This window comes from Panulirus ornatus, chromosome 11 (assembly GCF_036320965.1).
Source record: "Panulirus ornatus isolate Po-2019 chromosome 11, ASM3632096v1, whole genome shotgun sequence".
In the NCBI taxonomy this organism is placed as follows: Eukaryota; Metazoa; Arthropoda; class Malacostraca; order Decapoda; family Palinuridae; genus Panulirus; species Panulirus ornatus.
Window position 1 is genome coordinate 58,461,096 of NC_092234.1, and position 15,270 is coordinate 58,476,365.

The 15,270-nt window shown below is 41.7% G+C and overlaps 1 protein-coding gene across 9 annotated transcripts in view; it reads right to left on the reverse strand.

The window, feature by feature from the left end:
- LOC139751571 (uncharacterized) overlaps positions 1-15,270 on the reverse strand; it is a 51,401-nt gene that overhangs the window by 12,342 nt on the left and 23,789 nt on the right. For all 9 annotated transcript variants that reach the window (XM_071667152.1, XM_071667153.1, XM_071667145.1 and 6 more), the window contains 2 exons: positions 4,160-4,319; positions 252-472 (listed from right to left, as the gene is read on the reverse strand). In XM_071667152.1, coding sequence (XP_071523253.1) covers positions 252-472; positions 4,160-4,319 — 381 coding nt within the window. The remainder of the gene's footprint in view (positions 1-251; positions 473-4,159; positions 4,320-15,270) is intronic.

Genomic DNA, 15,270 nt, shown 5'->3' on the forward strand with positions numbered 1-15,270 from the left:
TTTTTTTCTCTAAGTTAGATATAAGGGGAGTTGAGGATTACCCCACAAAGCAAACTGAGGACTGTTCCATAAATGATGAACTGAGGAATATCTCCAAATATCCAGAGTGAGATGTGAATCCCCATCAATCAAACTGATGGTTGTTTTGAAATGACAAAGTAAGGACATTTTCCTGTGAGTTGTGGATCACCTTCAGAAGTAACATGAAGAAACCCTGAGCTTTTGAAAAATAAAAAGAATGCTGCACGTACCTGTACTTGAAGCTAACATGGAACTGTTCACCACACAAGTTGCATTCATAATTGTAAGTATTATTATGCATCTCATTTATGTGATGGTTACGCATACCAGGGGTTGCAAACTTTTTCCTACAGGTTTCACATTCATATTTGCGTTCTCCATGAATGTTTTTCATGTGGTTTCGCAAGCTTGATCTATCTGAGAATTTTCCCCCACAAAGTTCACACACTACCTGAAAGAGTAGATGGACTGAATGAAAAACAATGTTATATATGGAAACCTATCTTTTTACTGTTCTTACTTCTTAACTTTCTTCTTTCACACATTTTACCAAACTCAGTCACTGACTTCTGCAGTTTCTCATCCGAATCAGCCGCCAGCGCTGTATCATCAGTGAACAACAACTGACTCACTTCCCAAGCCCTCTCATCCCCAATAGACAGCATACTTGCCCCTCTCTCCAAAACTCTTGCATTCATCTCCCTAACAACCCCATCCATAAACAAATCAAACAACCATGGAGACATCACACACCCCTGCTGCAAACCTACATTCACTGAGAACCAATCACTTTCTTCTCTTCCTACACATACACAACTTGCCTTCCACACCATATATTCTTAATACCTTCTACAGAGCATCTCTATCAGCTCTATCATATGCCTTCTCCAGATCCATAAATGCTACATACAAATCCATTTGCTTTTCTAAGTATTTCTCACATACATTCTTCAAAGCAAACACCTGATCCACACATCCTCTACCACTTCTGAAACCACACTGCTCTTCCCCAATCTGATGCTCTGCACATGCCTTCACCCTCTCAATCAATACCCTTCCATATAATTTCCCAGGAATACTCAACAAACTTATACCTCTGTAATTTGAGCACTCACTCTTATCCCCTTTGCCTTTGTACAATGGCACTATGCAAGCATTCCGCCAATCCTCAGGCACCTCACCATGAGTCATACATACATTAAATAACCTTACCAACCAGTCAACAATACAGTCACCCCCTTTTTTAATAAATTCCACTGCAATACCATCCAAACCTGCTGCCTTGCCTGTTTCATCTTCTGCAAAGCTTTTACTACCTTTTCTGTTTACCAAATCATTCTCCCTAACCCTTTCACTTTGCACACCTCGACCAAAACACCCTATATCTGCCATTCTATCATCAAACACATTCAACAAACCTTCAAAATACTCACTCCATCTCCTTCTCACATCACCACTACTCGTTATCACCTCCCCATTAGCCCCCTTCACTGATATTCCCATTTGTTCCTTTGTCTTACGCACTTTATTTACCTCCTTCCAAAACATCTTTTTATTCTCCTTAAAATTTAATGATACTCTCTCACCCCAACTCTCATTTGCCCTCTTTTTCACCTCTTGCACCTTTCTCTTGACCTTCTGCCTCTTTCTTTTATACATCTCCCACTCATTTGCATTATTTCCCTGCAAAAATTGTCCAAATGCCTCTATCTTCTCTTTCACTAATAATATTACTTCGTCCCACCACTCACTACCCTTTCTAATCTGCCCACCTCCCACTCTTCTCATGCCACAAGCATCTTTTGCGCAAGCCATCATTGCTTCCCTAAATACATCCTATTCCTCCCCCACTCCCCTTACTTCCTTTGTTCTCACCTTTTTCCATTCTGTATCCAGTCTCTCTTGGTACTTCCTCACACAAGTCTCCTTTCCAAGCTCACTTACTCTCACCACTCTTTTCACCCACACATTCTCTCTTCTTTTCTGAAAACCTCCACAAATCTTCACCTTTGCCTCCACAGGATAATGATCAGACATCCCTCCAGTTGCACCTCTCAGCACATTAACATCCAAAAGTCTCTCTTTCACACACCTATCAATTAACATGTAATCCAATAATGCTCTCTGGCCATCTCTCCTACTTACATATGTATACTTATGTATATCTCTCTTTTTAAACCTGGTATTCCCAATCACCAGTCCTTTTTCAGCACATAAGTCTATAAGCTCTCCATTTCCATTTACAACACTGAACACCCCATGTACACCAATTATTCCCTCAACTGCCACATTACTCACCTTTGCATTCAAATCACCCATCACTATAACCCGGTCTTGTGCATCAAAACTACTAACACACTCACTCAGTTGCTCCCAAAACACTTGCCTCTCATGATCTTTCTTCTCATGCCCAGGTGCATATGCACCAATTATCACCCATCTCTCTCCATCCACTTTCAGTTTTACCCATATCAATCTAGAGATTACTTTCTTACACTTTATCACATATTGCCACCACTCCTGTTTCAGGAGTAGTGCTACTCCTTCCCTTGCTCTTGTCTTCTCACTAACCCCTGACTTTACTCCCAAGACATTCCCAAACCACTCTTCCCCTTTACCCTTGAGCTTCGTTTCACTCAGAGCCAAAACATCCAGGTTCCTTTCCTCAAACATACTACCTATCTCTCCTTTTTTCTCATCTTGGTTACATCCACACACATTTAGACACCCCAATCTGAGCCTTCGAGGAGGATTAGCACTCCCTGCGTGACTCCTTCTTCTGTTTCCCCTTTTAGAAAGTTAAAATACAAGGAGGGGAGGGTTTCCAGCCCACCGCTCCCGTCCCCTTTAGTCGCCTTTTATGACACGTGAGGAATGCGCGGGAAGTATTCTTTCTCCCCTATCCCTGGGAATAGGGGAGAAATTTTTTTATTCTCCCTAAAATTTAATGATATGCTCTCTTCTCAACTCTCATTTGCCCTCCTTTTCACCTCTTGCACCTTTCTCTTGACCTCCTGCCTCTTTCTTTTATACATCTCCCGGTTATTCACACTACTTCCCTGCAAAAATCGTCCCAATACCTCTCTCTTCTCTTCCACTAACAATCTTACTTCTTCATCCCACCACTCACTACCCTTTCTAATCTGCCCACCCCCCACCTTTCTCATGCCACAAGCATCTTTTGCGCAAGCCATCAATGCTTCCCTAAATACATCCCATTCCTTCTCCACTCCCCTTACGTCATTTGCTCTCACCTTTTTCCATTCTGCACTCAATCTTATTTATCTATTTATACATTCTGTCAAACATACCCATTTTTGCTCTCCAAGATAACATCCTCTCCTTCCACATATTCTTCATCACTCCCAGAACCTTTGCCCCCTCCCCCACCCTGTGACTCACTTCCATTTCCATGGTTCCATCCACGGCTAAATCCACTCCCAGATATCTAAAACACTTTACTTCCTCCAATTTTTCTCAATTCAAACTTATATCACAATTAACTTGTCCCTCGACCCTACTGAACCTAATAACCTTGCTCTTATTCACATTTACTCTCAACTTTCTCATTTCACACACTTTTCCAAACTCAGTCATCAATTTCTGCAGTTTCTCACTTGAATCAGGCACCAGAGCTGTATAATCGGTGAACAACAACTGACTCACTTCCCAGGCCCCCTCATCCCCAACAGATTGCATACTCTCTCCAAAACTCTTGCATTTACCTCTCTAACCCCCCATCCATAAGCAAATACATTATATATGTAGGTGAGATTCACAGCCTCTAATAAATGTCCTCATCTTGACAAAACTGAAACTCTTAAATGCACCAAGTTTAATATAGTAAGAGTGGACAAAACTCAGAAACACAACAGAATGTGAGTTGGAAAAAAGCCTGGGCCAGTAACTAATACGGAAAGAACATGATAACAGTGATTTCTAAATATCTGCAGTAGCTGGTTGCAGGGGACATCGTAAGTCAATTTTTCCAAAATTCATATTAATGCAATGACCTTGCTCCTGAACTGCAAAACAGTGCGATTCTACTGTAAATAGGGGCTGACACCTATAACAATGAACAGACATGCATTGCATCTATCTCAGATCATCATCAGAATATAAAAGAAGAACATTATACCACTTCAATCTGGCCAATGCCATGCTCTCTAGCAAGATGATTCTTCATGTTATAACTTGAACCAAATGTTCGGCCACAATAACTACACAGTTGCTGATCAGCTGTCCCAATGCTATGAACATTCCTTTTGTGTGTCTCTACTCGACCACGTACCAAAAATCTGAAAATAAGTAAAATCTTTTTATTGAAAACTGTACACACAATAAATAAGTAACAAAACTACACAAGTCCAAATGATTTCTAACTTCAGAATTCTCTTCCATTCAAATGTTTGGTGGCAAGCCACATTGTAAAGCACGGCCTATAAATGACTTATGCTGGGTAGAATTTTTTCATTACAATCTCACTTTTCTAATCCAGCAACCTTGGAGTTAAGCATTTGCTAGATTTTGGAATTTTCCAGATTTTGGATAGCTACTATGCCAAGGACAACTGATATCAAGCTAAAAAAAAAAATAGCTTTTTTACCAGTGGAGATTTCTTTTTCCAATACATAAATCTAAATATCTTAACAAATCCCAGCTTTAATTATTATCATATAAAAATTTCTACCTTGTTTCCAATCCCATGTAAAGTATGATAGTAATAGGTGAAAACTTACTTAACTTTCTACCCTAGGAGCCCCATTTATGGAGCTCCCACGATACTTAAGAGGTTGGCTACATCCTCTAGGAGGGATTGCAAGTCATGAAGTTTAATGAAGTTATGAGTATGTCTCTGTGCAGTGAATAAGGGCAACTGATGAGTAAGTGTTTGGTGTCTTCCGAAGGGGAGTTGAATCTGGGGTGTAACTGGTTTTGACATACTGAAACAGTGTTAGTAATGTTGGCAGGAAGGGTGGAGTCCAGAATGCAGAAAAGAAAGAGTAATTTGTGTGTCTGCAAAGCACAGTTTCAGTTGAGTGTATGTCTGGTGGGGCAGTGTTTCAGACTAGGATGGAAGAACAGATGGTTAGTGCTTGTCAGGCCATTTGGTGCGTAAATGTATTGCCATATTATTTGGGAAGAGGAGGAGGGAATTGTGAAAATGAATTGTGGGGAAAGTGAGGTTGCTTCCTTTTCTTTATTTCTACTTGGGGTATGATGGTTAGTTATGGAGTGGTTTGCAAACAAAGGGTCTAGTGGTGCTGAAAAGAAAGGTTGGCCAAGCATACTGAGATGGGATTGTATTGGAAGGATTTTTGTCTTGTTTTGCAAGTGGTGAACGTTTGGGGTTACTAGGCAGCTGATGATTGTTCTAACTCTTCTGTTTTTTGTAGTTTGCATCTTTGTTATACATACTTTTGACAGGGTGGATATCCAAGCAGGTGAGGCTTAGTTTTGTGTTTTATGGGATGCCAATATGGTTGGAGTCTTGCTAAGTGGAATGGTTTATCATTTAGGGAGACAGGAAAGTGTAGGATGAATTTGTAGATTTCATCGGTTAAAAGGTTGATGCTGGATTTCTGTGGTAATGCAGACATTCTGTTTTGGGCAAGAAAATGATCTTATTGTGTGATATACTGTTCAACAGTTCTGATTCATGGGTCAGAGTGTTGTGATGTAATTGTGAGGTCATCTGCATATGAGAGACCTGTTATACTGTGGTGTACAAGAGGTAAGGGAAGGCCATGGAAGATGAGATTAAGACAGCTGAATACAGAACTTCACTGTCAAGTTCGAGGATTTTGGAGGTGTTATTGACTCAGCTTGCTTGTAGTTACACTGCAAGTAAAAAGTCACCTTCAGCAAGGATGTATCATCTGTTGATGGAAGGGAGTGATCTCATCAAGGAACTTCTCACTCCAAAGGAGACCATTTTTTCCCTGCTTCTGATTCATCGCTATCTTTCTGCCTATATCTCTGATGCCTGTTCCTAACCAGAACTCCCTCAAAGGGGTGGCCACTGCAACAGTCACCATAACTAGTGCTGCTTCTTTGCCTTTAGTGTCTCATCCTTAACAGGCCATTAACAGAGGTCAACTCCAGCACATTGTTAGCAGAGGCTCCTGCTTAATGTTTCAACTAATTTGCATCACAGCCTTAAAGTTGGAGGAGTTCCATAAAATGGGGTCTTGGAATATCTATAATAAAAATCATATTTTTTTTTTTTTTTTTTTTTTATACTTTGTCGCTGTCTCCCGCGTTTGCGAGGTAGCGCAAGGAAACAGACGAAAGAAATGGCCCAACCCCCCCCATACACATGTACATACACACGTCCACACACGCAAATATACATACCCACACAGCCCTCCACGGCCCACCCCGGACGCTCCACATGCCCTGATTCAATCCACTGACAGCACGTCAACCCCTGTATACCACAATCGCTCCAATTCACTCTATTCCTTGCCCTCCTTTCACCCTCCTGCATGTTCAGGCCCCGATCACACAAAATCCTTTTCACTCCATCTTTCCACCTCCAATTTGGTCTCCCTCTTCTCCTCGTTCCCTTCACCTCCGACATATATATCCTCTTGGTCAATCTTTCCTCACTCATTCTCTCCATGTGCCCAAACCATTTCAAAACACCCTCTTCTGCTCTCTCAACCACGCTCTTTTTATTTCCACACATCTCTCTTACCCTTACGTTACTTACTCGATCAAACCACCTCACACCACACATTGTCCTCAAACATCTCATTTCCAGCACATCCATCCTCCTGCGCACAACTCTATCCATAGCCCACGCCTCGCAACCATACAACATTGTTGGAACTACTATTCCTTCAAACATACCCATTTTTGCTTTCCGGGATAATGTTCTCGACTTCCACACATTTTTCAAGGCTCCCAAAATTTTCGCTCCCTCCCCCACCCTATGATCCACTTCCGCTTCCATGGTTCCATCCGCTGACAGATCCACTCCCAGATATCTAAAACACTTCACTTCCTCCAGTTTTTCTCCATTCAAACTCACCTCCCAATTGACTTGACCCTCAACCCTACTGTACCTAATAACCTTGCTCTTATTCACATTTACTCTTAACTTTCTTCTTCCACACACTTTACCAAACTCAGTCACCAGCTTCTGCAGTTTCTCACATGAATCAGCCACCAGCGCTGTATCATCAGCGAACAACAACTGACTCACTTCCCAAGCTCTCTCATCCCCAACAGACTTCATACTTGCCCCTCTTTCCAAAACTCTTGCATTCATCTCCCTAACAACCCCATCCATAAACAAATCAAACAACCATGGAGACATCACACACCCCTGCTGCAAACCTACATTCACTGAGAACCAATCACTTTCTTCTCTTCCTACACATACACAACTTGCCTTCCACACCATATATTCTTAATACCTTCTACAGAGCATCTCTATCAGCTCTATCATATGCCTTCTCCAGATCCATAAATGCTACATACAAATCCATTTGCTTTTCTAAGTATTTCTCACATACATTCTTCAAAGCAAACACCTGATCCACACATCCTCTACCACTTCTGAAACCACACTGCTCTTCCCCAATCTGATGCTCTGCACATGCCTTCACCCTCTCAATCAATACCCTTCCATATAATTTCCCAGGAATACTCAACAAACTTATACCTCTGAAATTTGAGCACTCGCTTTTACCCCCTTTGCCTTTGTACAATGGCACTATGCACGCATTCCGCCAATCCTCAGGCACCTCACCATGAGTCATACATACATTAAATAACCTTACCAACCAGTCAACAATACAGTCACCCCCTTTTTTAATAAATTCCACTGCAATACCATCCAAACCTGCTGCCTTGCCTGTTTCATCTTCTGCAAAGCTTTTACTACCTTTTCTCTGTTTACCAAATCATTCTCCCTAACCCTTTCACTTTGCACACCTCGACCAAAACACCCTATATCTGCCATTCTATCATCAAACACATTCAACAAACCTTCAAAATACTCACTCCATCTCCTTCTCACATCACCACTACTCGTTATCACCTCCCCATTAGCCCCCTTCACTGATATTCCCATTTGTTCCTTTGTCTTACGCACTTTATTTACCTCCTTCCAAAACATCTTTTTATTCTCCTTAAAATTTAATGATACTCTCTCACCCCAACTCTCATTTGCCCTCTTTTTCACCTCTTGCACCTTTCTCTTGACCTTCTGCCTCTTTCTTTTATACATCTCCCACTCATTTGCATTATTTCCCTGCAAAAATTGTCCAAATGCCTCTATCTTCTCTTTCACTAATAATATTACTTCGTCCCACCACTCACTACCCTTTCTAATCTGCCCACCTCCCACTCTTCTCATGCCACAAGCATCTTTTGCGCAAGCCATCATTGCTTCCCTAAATACATCCTATTCCTCCCCCACTCCCCTTACTTCCTTTGTTCTCACCTTTTTCCATTCTGTATCCAGTCTCTCTTGGTACTTCCTCACACAAGTCTCCTTTCCAAGCTCACTTACTCTCACCACTCTTTTCACCCACACATTCTCTCTTCTTTTCTGAAAACCTCCACAAATCTTCACCTTTGCCTCCACAAGATAATGATCAGACATCCCTCCAGTTGCACCTCTCAGCACATTAACATCCAAAAGTCTCTCTTTCACACACCTATCAATTAACATGTAATCCAATAATGCTCTCTGGCCATCTCTCCTACTTACATATGTATACTTATGTATATCTCTCTTTTTAAACCAGGTATTCCCAATCACCAGTCCTTTTTCAGCACATAAGTCTATAAGCTCTCCATTTCCATTTACAACACTGAACACCCCATGTACACCAATTATTCCCTCAACTGCCACATTACTCACCTTTGCATTCAAATCACCCATCACTATAACCTGGTCTTGTGCATCAAAACTACTAACACACTCACTCAGTTGCTCCCAAAACACTTGCCTCTCATGATCTTTCTTCTCATGCCCAGGTGCATATGCACCAATTATCACCCATCTCTCTCCATCCACTTTCAGTTTTACCCATATCAATCTAGAGATTACTTTCTTACACTTTATCACATATTGCCACCACTCCTGTTTCAGGAGTAGTGCTACTCCTTCCCTTGCTCTTGTCTTCTCACTAACCCCTGACTTTACTCCCAAGACATTCCCAAACCACTCTTCCCCTTTACCCTTGAGCTTCGTTTCACTCAGAGCCAAAACATCCAGGTTCCTTTCCTCAAACATACTACCTATCTCTCCTTTTTTCTCATCTTGGTTACATCCACACACATTTAGACACCCCAATCTGAGCCTTCGAGGAGGATTAGCACTCCCTGCGTGACTCCTTCTTCTGTTTCCCCTTTTAGAAAGTTAAAATACAAGGAGGGGAGGGTTTCCAGCCCACCGCTCCCGTCCCCTTTAGTCGCCTTTTATGACACGTGAGGAATGCGCGGGAAGTATTCTTTCTCCCCTATCCCTGGGAATAGGGGAGAAATTTTTTTATTCTCCCTAAAATTTAATGATATTCTCTCTTCTCAACTCTCATTTGCCCTCCTTTTCACCTCTTGCACCTTTCTCTTGACCTCCTGCCTCTTTCTTTTATACATCTCCCGGTTATTCACACTACTTCCCTGCAAAAATCGTCCAAATACCTCTCTCTTCTCTTCCACTAACAATCTTACTTCTTCATCCCACCACTCACTACCCTTTCTAATCTGCCCACCCCCCACCTTTCTCATGCCACAAGCATCTTTTGCGCAAGCCATCAATGCTTCCCTAAATACATCCCATTCCTTCTCCACTCCCCTTACGTCATTTGCTCTCACCTTTTTCCATTCTGCACTCAATCTTATTTATCTATTTATACATTCTGTCAAACATACCCATTTTTGCTCTCCAAGATAACATCCTCTCCTTCCACATATTCTTCATCACTCCCAGAACCTTTGCCCCCTCCCCCACCCTGTGACTCACTTCCATTTCCATGGTTCCATCCACGGCTAAATCCACTCCCAGATATCTAAAACACTTTACTTCCTCCAATTTTTCTCAATTCAAACTTATATCACAATTAACTTGTCCCTCGACCCTACTGAACCTAATAACCTTGCTCTTATTCACATTTACTCTCAACTTTCTCATTTCACACACTTTTCCAAACTCAGTCATCAATTTCTGCAGTTTCTCACTTGAATCAGGCACCAGAGCTGTATAATCGGTGAACAACAACTGACTCACTTCCCAGGCCCCCTCATCCCCAACAGATTGCATACTCTCTCCAAAACTCTTGCATTTACCTCTCTAACCCCCCATCCATAAGCAAATACATTATATATGTAGGTGAGATTCACAGCCTCTAATAAATGTCCTCATCTTGACAAAACTGAAACTCTTAAATGCACCAAGTTTTATATAGTAAGAGTGGACAAAACTCAGAAACACAACAGAATGTGAGTTGGAAAAAAGCCTGGGCCAGTAACTAATACGGAAAGAACATGATAACAGTGATTTCTAAATATCTGCAGTAGCTGGTTGCAGGGGACATCGTAAGTCAATTTTTCCAAAATTCATATTAATGCAATGACCTTGCTCCTGAACTGCAAAACAGTGCGATTCTACTGTAAATAGGGGCTGACACCTATAACAATGAACAGACATGCATTGCATCTATCTCAGATCATCATCAGAATATAAAAGAAGAACATTATACCACTTCAATCTGGCCAATGCCATGCTCTCTAGCAAGATGATTCTTCATGTTATAACTTGAACCAAATGTTCGGCCACAATAACTACACAGTTGCTGATCAGCTGTCCCAATGCTATGAACATTCCTTTTGTGTGTCTCAACTCGACCACGTACCAAAAATCTGAAAATAAGTAAAATCTTTTTATTGAAAACTGTACACACAATAAATAAGTAACAAAACTACACAAGTCCAAATGATTTCTAACTTCAGAATTCTCTTCCATTCAAATGTTTGGTGGCAAGCCACATTGTAAAGCACGGCCTATAAATGACTTATGCTGGGTAGAATTTTTTCATTACAATCTCACTTTTCTAATCCAGCAACCTTGGAGTTAAGCATTTGCTAGATTTTGGAATTTTCCAGATTTTGGATAGCTACTATGCCAAGGACAACTGATATCAAGCTAAAAAAAAAAATAGCTTTTTTACCAGTGGAGATTTCTTTTTCCAATACATAAATCTAAATATCTTAACAAATCCCAGCTTTAATTATTATCATATAAAAATTTCTACCTTGTTTCCAATCCCATGTAAAGTATGATAGTAATAGGTGAAAACTTACTTAACTTTCTACCCTAGGAGCCCCATTTATGGAGCTCCCACGATACTTAAGAGGTTGGCTACATCCTCTAGGAGGGATTGCAAGTCATGAAGTTTAATGAAGTTATGAGTATGTCTCTGTGCAGTGAATAAGGGCAACTGATGAGTAAGTGTTTGGTGTCTTCCGAAGGGGAGTTGAATCTGGGGTGTAACTGGTTTTGACATACTGAAACAGTGTTAGTAATGTTGGCAGGAAGGGTGGAGTCCAGAATGCAGAAAAGAAAGAGTAATTTGTGTGTCTGCAAAGCACAGTTTCAGTTGAGTGTATGTCTGGTGGGGCAGTGTTTCAGACTAGGATGGAAGAACAGATGGTTAGTGCTTGTCAGGCCATTTGGTGCGTAAATGTATTGCCATATTATTTGGGAAGAGGAGGAGGGAATTGTGAAAATGAATTGTGGGGAAAGTGAGGTTGCTTCCTTTTCTTTATTTCTACTTGGGGTATGATGGTTAGTTATGGAGTGGTTTGCAAACAAAGGGTCTAGTGGTGCTGAAAAGAAAGGTTGGCCAAGCATACTGAGATGGGATTGTATTGGAAGGATTTTTGTCTTGTTTTGCAAGTGGTGAACGTTTGGGGTTACTAGGCAGCTGATGATTGTTCTAACTCTTCTGTTTTTTGTAGTTTGCATCTTTGTTATACATACTTTTGACAGGGTGGATATCCAAGCAGGTGAGGCTTAGTTTTGTGTTTTATGGGATGCCAATATGGTTGGAGTCTTGCTAAGTGGAATGGTTTATCATTTAGGGAGACAGGAAAGTGTAGGATGAATTTGTAGATTTCATCGGTTAAAAGGTTGATGCTGGATTTCTGTGGTAATGCAGACATTCTGTTTTGGGCAAGAAAATGATCTTATTGTGTGATATACTGTTCAACAGTTCTGATTCATGGGTCAGAGTGTTGTGATGTAATTGTGAGGTCATCTGCATATGAGAGACCTGTTATACTGTGGTGTACAAGAGGTAAGGGAAGGCCATGGAAGATGAGATTAAGACAGCTGAATACAGAACTTCACTGTCAAGTTCGAGGATTTTGGAGGTGTTATTGACTCAGCTTGCTTGTAGTTACACTGCAAGTAAAAAGTCACCTTCAGCAAGGATGTATCATCTGTTGATGGAAGGGAGTGATCTCATCAAGGAACTTCTCACTCCAAAGGAGACCATTTTTTCCCTGCTTCTGATTCATCGCTATCTTTCTGCCTATATCTCTGATGCCTGTTCCTAACCAGAACTCCCTCAAAGGGGTGGCCACTGCAACAGTCACCATAACTAGTGCTGCTTCTTTGCCTTTAGTGTCTCATCCTTAACAGGCCATTAACAGAGGTCAACTCCAGCACATTGTTAGCAGAGGCTCCTGCTTAATGTTTCAACTAATTTGCATCACAGCCTTAAAGTTGGAGGAGTTCCATAAAATGGGGTCTTGGAATATCTATAATAAAAATCATATTTTTTTTTTTTTTTTTTTTATACTTTGTCGCTGTCTCCCGCGTTTGCGAGGTAGCGCAAGGAAACAGACGAAAGAAATGGCCCAACCCCCCCCATACACATGTACATACACACGTCCACACACGCAAATATACATACCCACACAGCCCTCCACGGCCCACCCCGGACGCTCCACATGCCCTGATTCAATCCACTGACAGCACGTCAACCCCTGTATACCACATCGCTCCAATTCACTCTATTCCTTGCCCTCCTTTCACCCTCCTGCATGTTCAGGCCCCGATCACACAAAATCCTTTTCACTCCATCTTTCCACCTCCAATTTGGTCTCCCTCTTCTCCTCGTTCCCTTCACCTCCGACATATATATCCTCTTGGTCAATCTTTCCTCACTCATTCTCTCCATGTGCCCAAACCATTTCAAAACACCCTCTTCTGCTCTCTCAACCACGCTCTTTTTATTTCCACACATCTCTCTTACCCTTACGTTACTTACTCGATCAAACCACCTCACACCACACATTGTCCTCAAACATCTCATTTCCAGCACATCCATCCTCCTGCGCACAACTCTATCCATAGCCCACGCCTCGCAACCATACAACATTGTTGGAACTACTATTCCTTCAAACATACCCATTTTTGCTTTCCGGGATAATGTTCTCGACTTCCACACATTTTTCAAGGCTCCCAAAATTTTCGCTCCCTCCCCCACCCTATGATCCACTTCCGCTTCCATGGTTCCATCCGCTGACAGATCCACTCCCAGATATCTAAAACACTTCACTTCCTCCAGTTTTTCTCCATTCAAACTCACCTCCCAATTGACTTGACCCTCAACCCTACTGTACCTAATAACCTTGCTCTTATTCACATTTACTCTTAACTTTCTTCTTCCACACACTTTACCAAACTCAGTCACCAGCTTCTGCAGTTTCTCACATGAATCAGCCACCAGCGCTGTATCATCAGCGAACAACAACTGACTCACTTCCCAAGCTCTCTCATCCCCAACAGACTTCATACTTGCCCCTCTTTCCAGGACTCTTGCATTTACCTCCCTAACAACCCCATCCATAAACAAATTAAACAACCATGGAGACATCACACACCCCTGCCGCAATCCTACATTCACTGAGAACCAATCACTTTCCTCTCTTCCTACACGTACACACGCCTTACATCCTCGATAAAAACTTTTCACTGCTTCTAACAACTTGCCTCCCACACCATATATTCTTAATACCTTCCACAGAGCATCTCTATCAACTCTATCATATGCCTTCTCCAGATCCATAAATGCTACATACAAATCCATTTGCTTTTCTAAGTATTTCTCACATACATTCTTCAAAGCAAACACCTGATCCACACATCCTCTACCACTTCTGAAACCACACTGCTCTTCCCCAATCTGATGCTCTGTACATGCCTTCACCCTCTCAATCAATACCCTCCCATATAATTTACCAGGAATACTCAACAAACTTATACCTCTGTAATTTGAGCACTCACTCTTATCCCCTTTGCCTTTGTACAATGGCACTATGCACGCATTCCGCCAATCCTCAGGCACCTCACCATGAGTCATACATACATTAAACAACCTTACCAACCAGTCAACAATACAGTCACCCCCTTTTTTAATAAATTCCACTGCAATACCATCCAAACCTGCTGCCTTGCCGGCTTTCATCTTCCGCAAAGCTTTTACTACCTCTTCTCTGTTTACCAAATCATTTTCCCTAACCCTCTCACTTTGCACACCACCTCGACCCAAACACCCTATATCTGCCACTCTGTCATCAGACACATTCAACAAACCTTCAAAATACTCATTCCATCTCCTTCTCACATCACCACTACTTGTTATCACCTCCCCATTTACGCCCTTCACTGAAGTTCCCATTTGCTCCCTTGTCTTACGCACCCTATTTACCTCCTTCCAGAACATCTTTTTATTCTCCCTAAAATTTACTGATAGTCTCTCACCCCAACTCTCATTTGCCCTTTTTTTCACCTCTTGCACCTTTCTCTTGACCTCCTGTCTCTTTCTTTTATACTTCTCCCACTCAATTGCATTCTTTCCCTGCAAAAATCGTCCAAATGCCTCTCTCTTCTCTTTCACTAATACTCTTACTTCTTCATCCCACCACTCACTACCCTTTCTAAACAGCCCACCTCCCACTCTTCTCATGCCACAAGCATCTTTTGCGCAATCCATCACTGATTCCCTAAATACATCCCATTCCTCCCCCACTCCCCTTACTTCCATTGTTCTCACCTTTTTCCATTCTGTACACAGTCTCTCCTGATACTTCTTCACACAGGTCTCCTTCCCAAGCTCACTTACTCTCACCACCTTCTTCACCCCAACATTCACTCTTCTTTTCTGAAAACCCATACTAATCTTCACCTTAGCCTCCACAAGATAATGATCAGACATCCCTCCC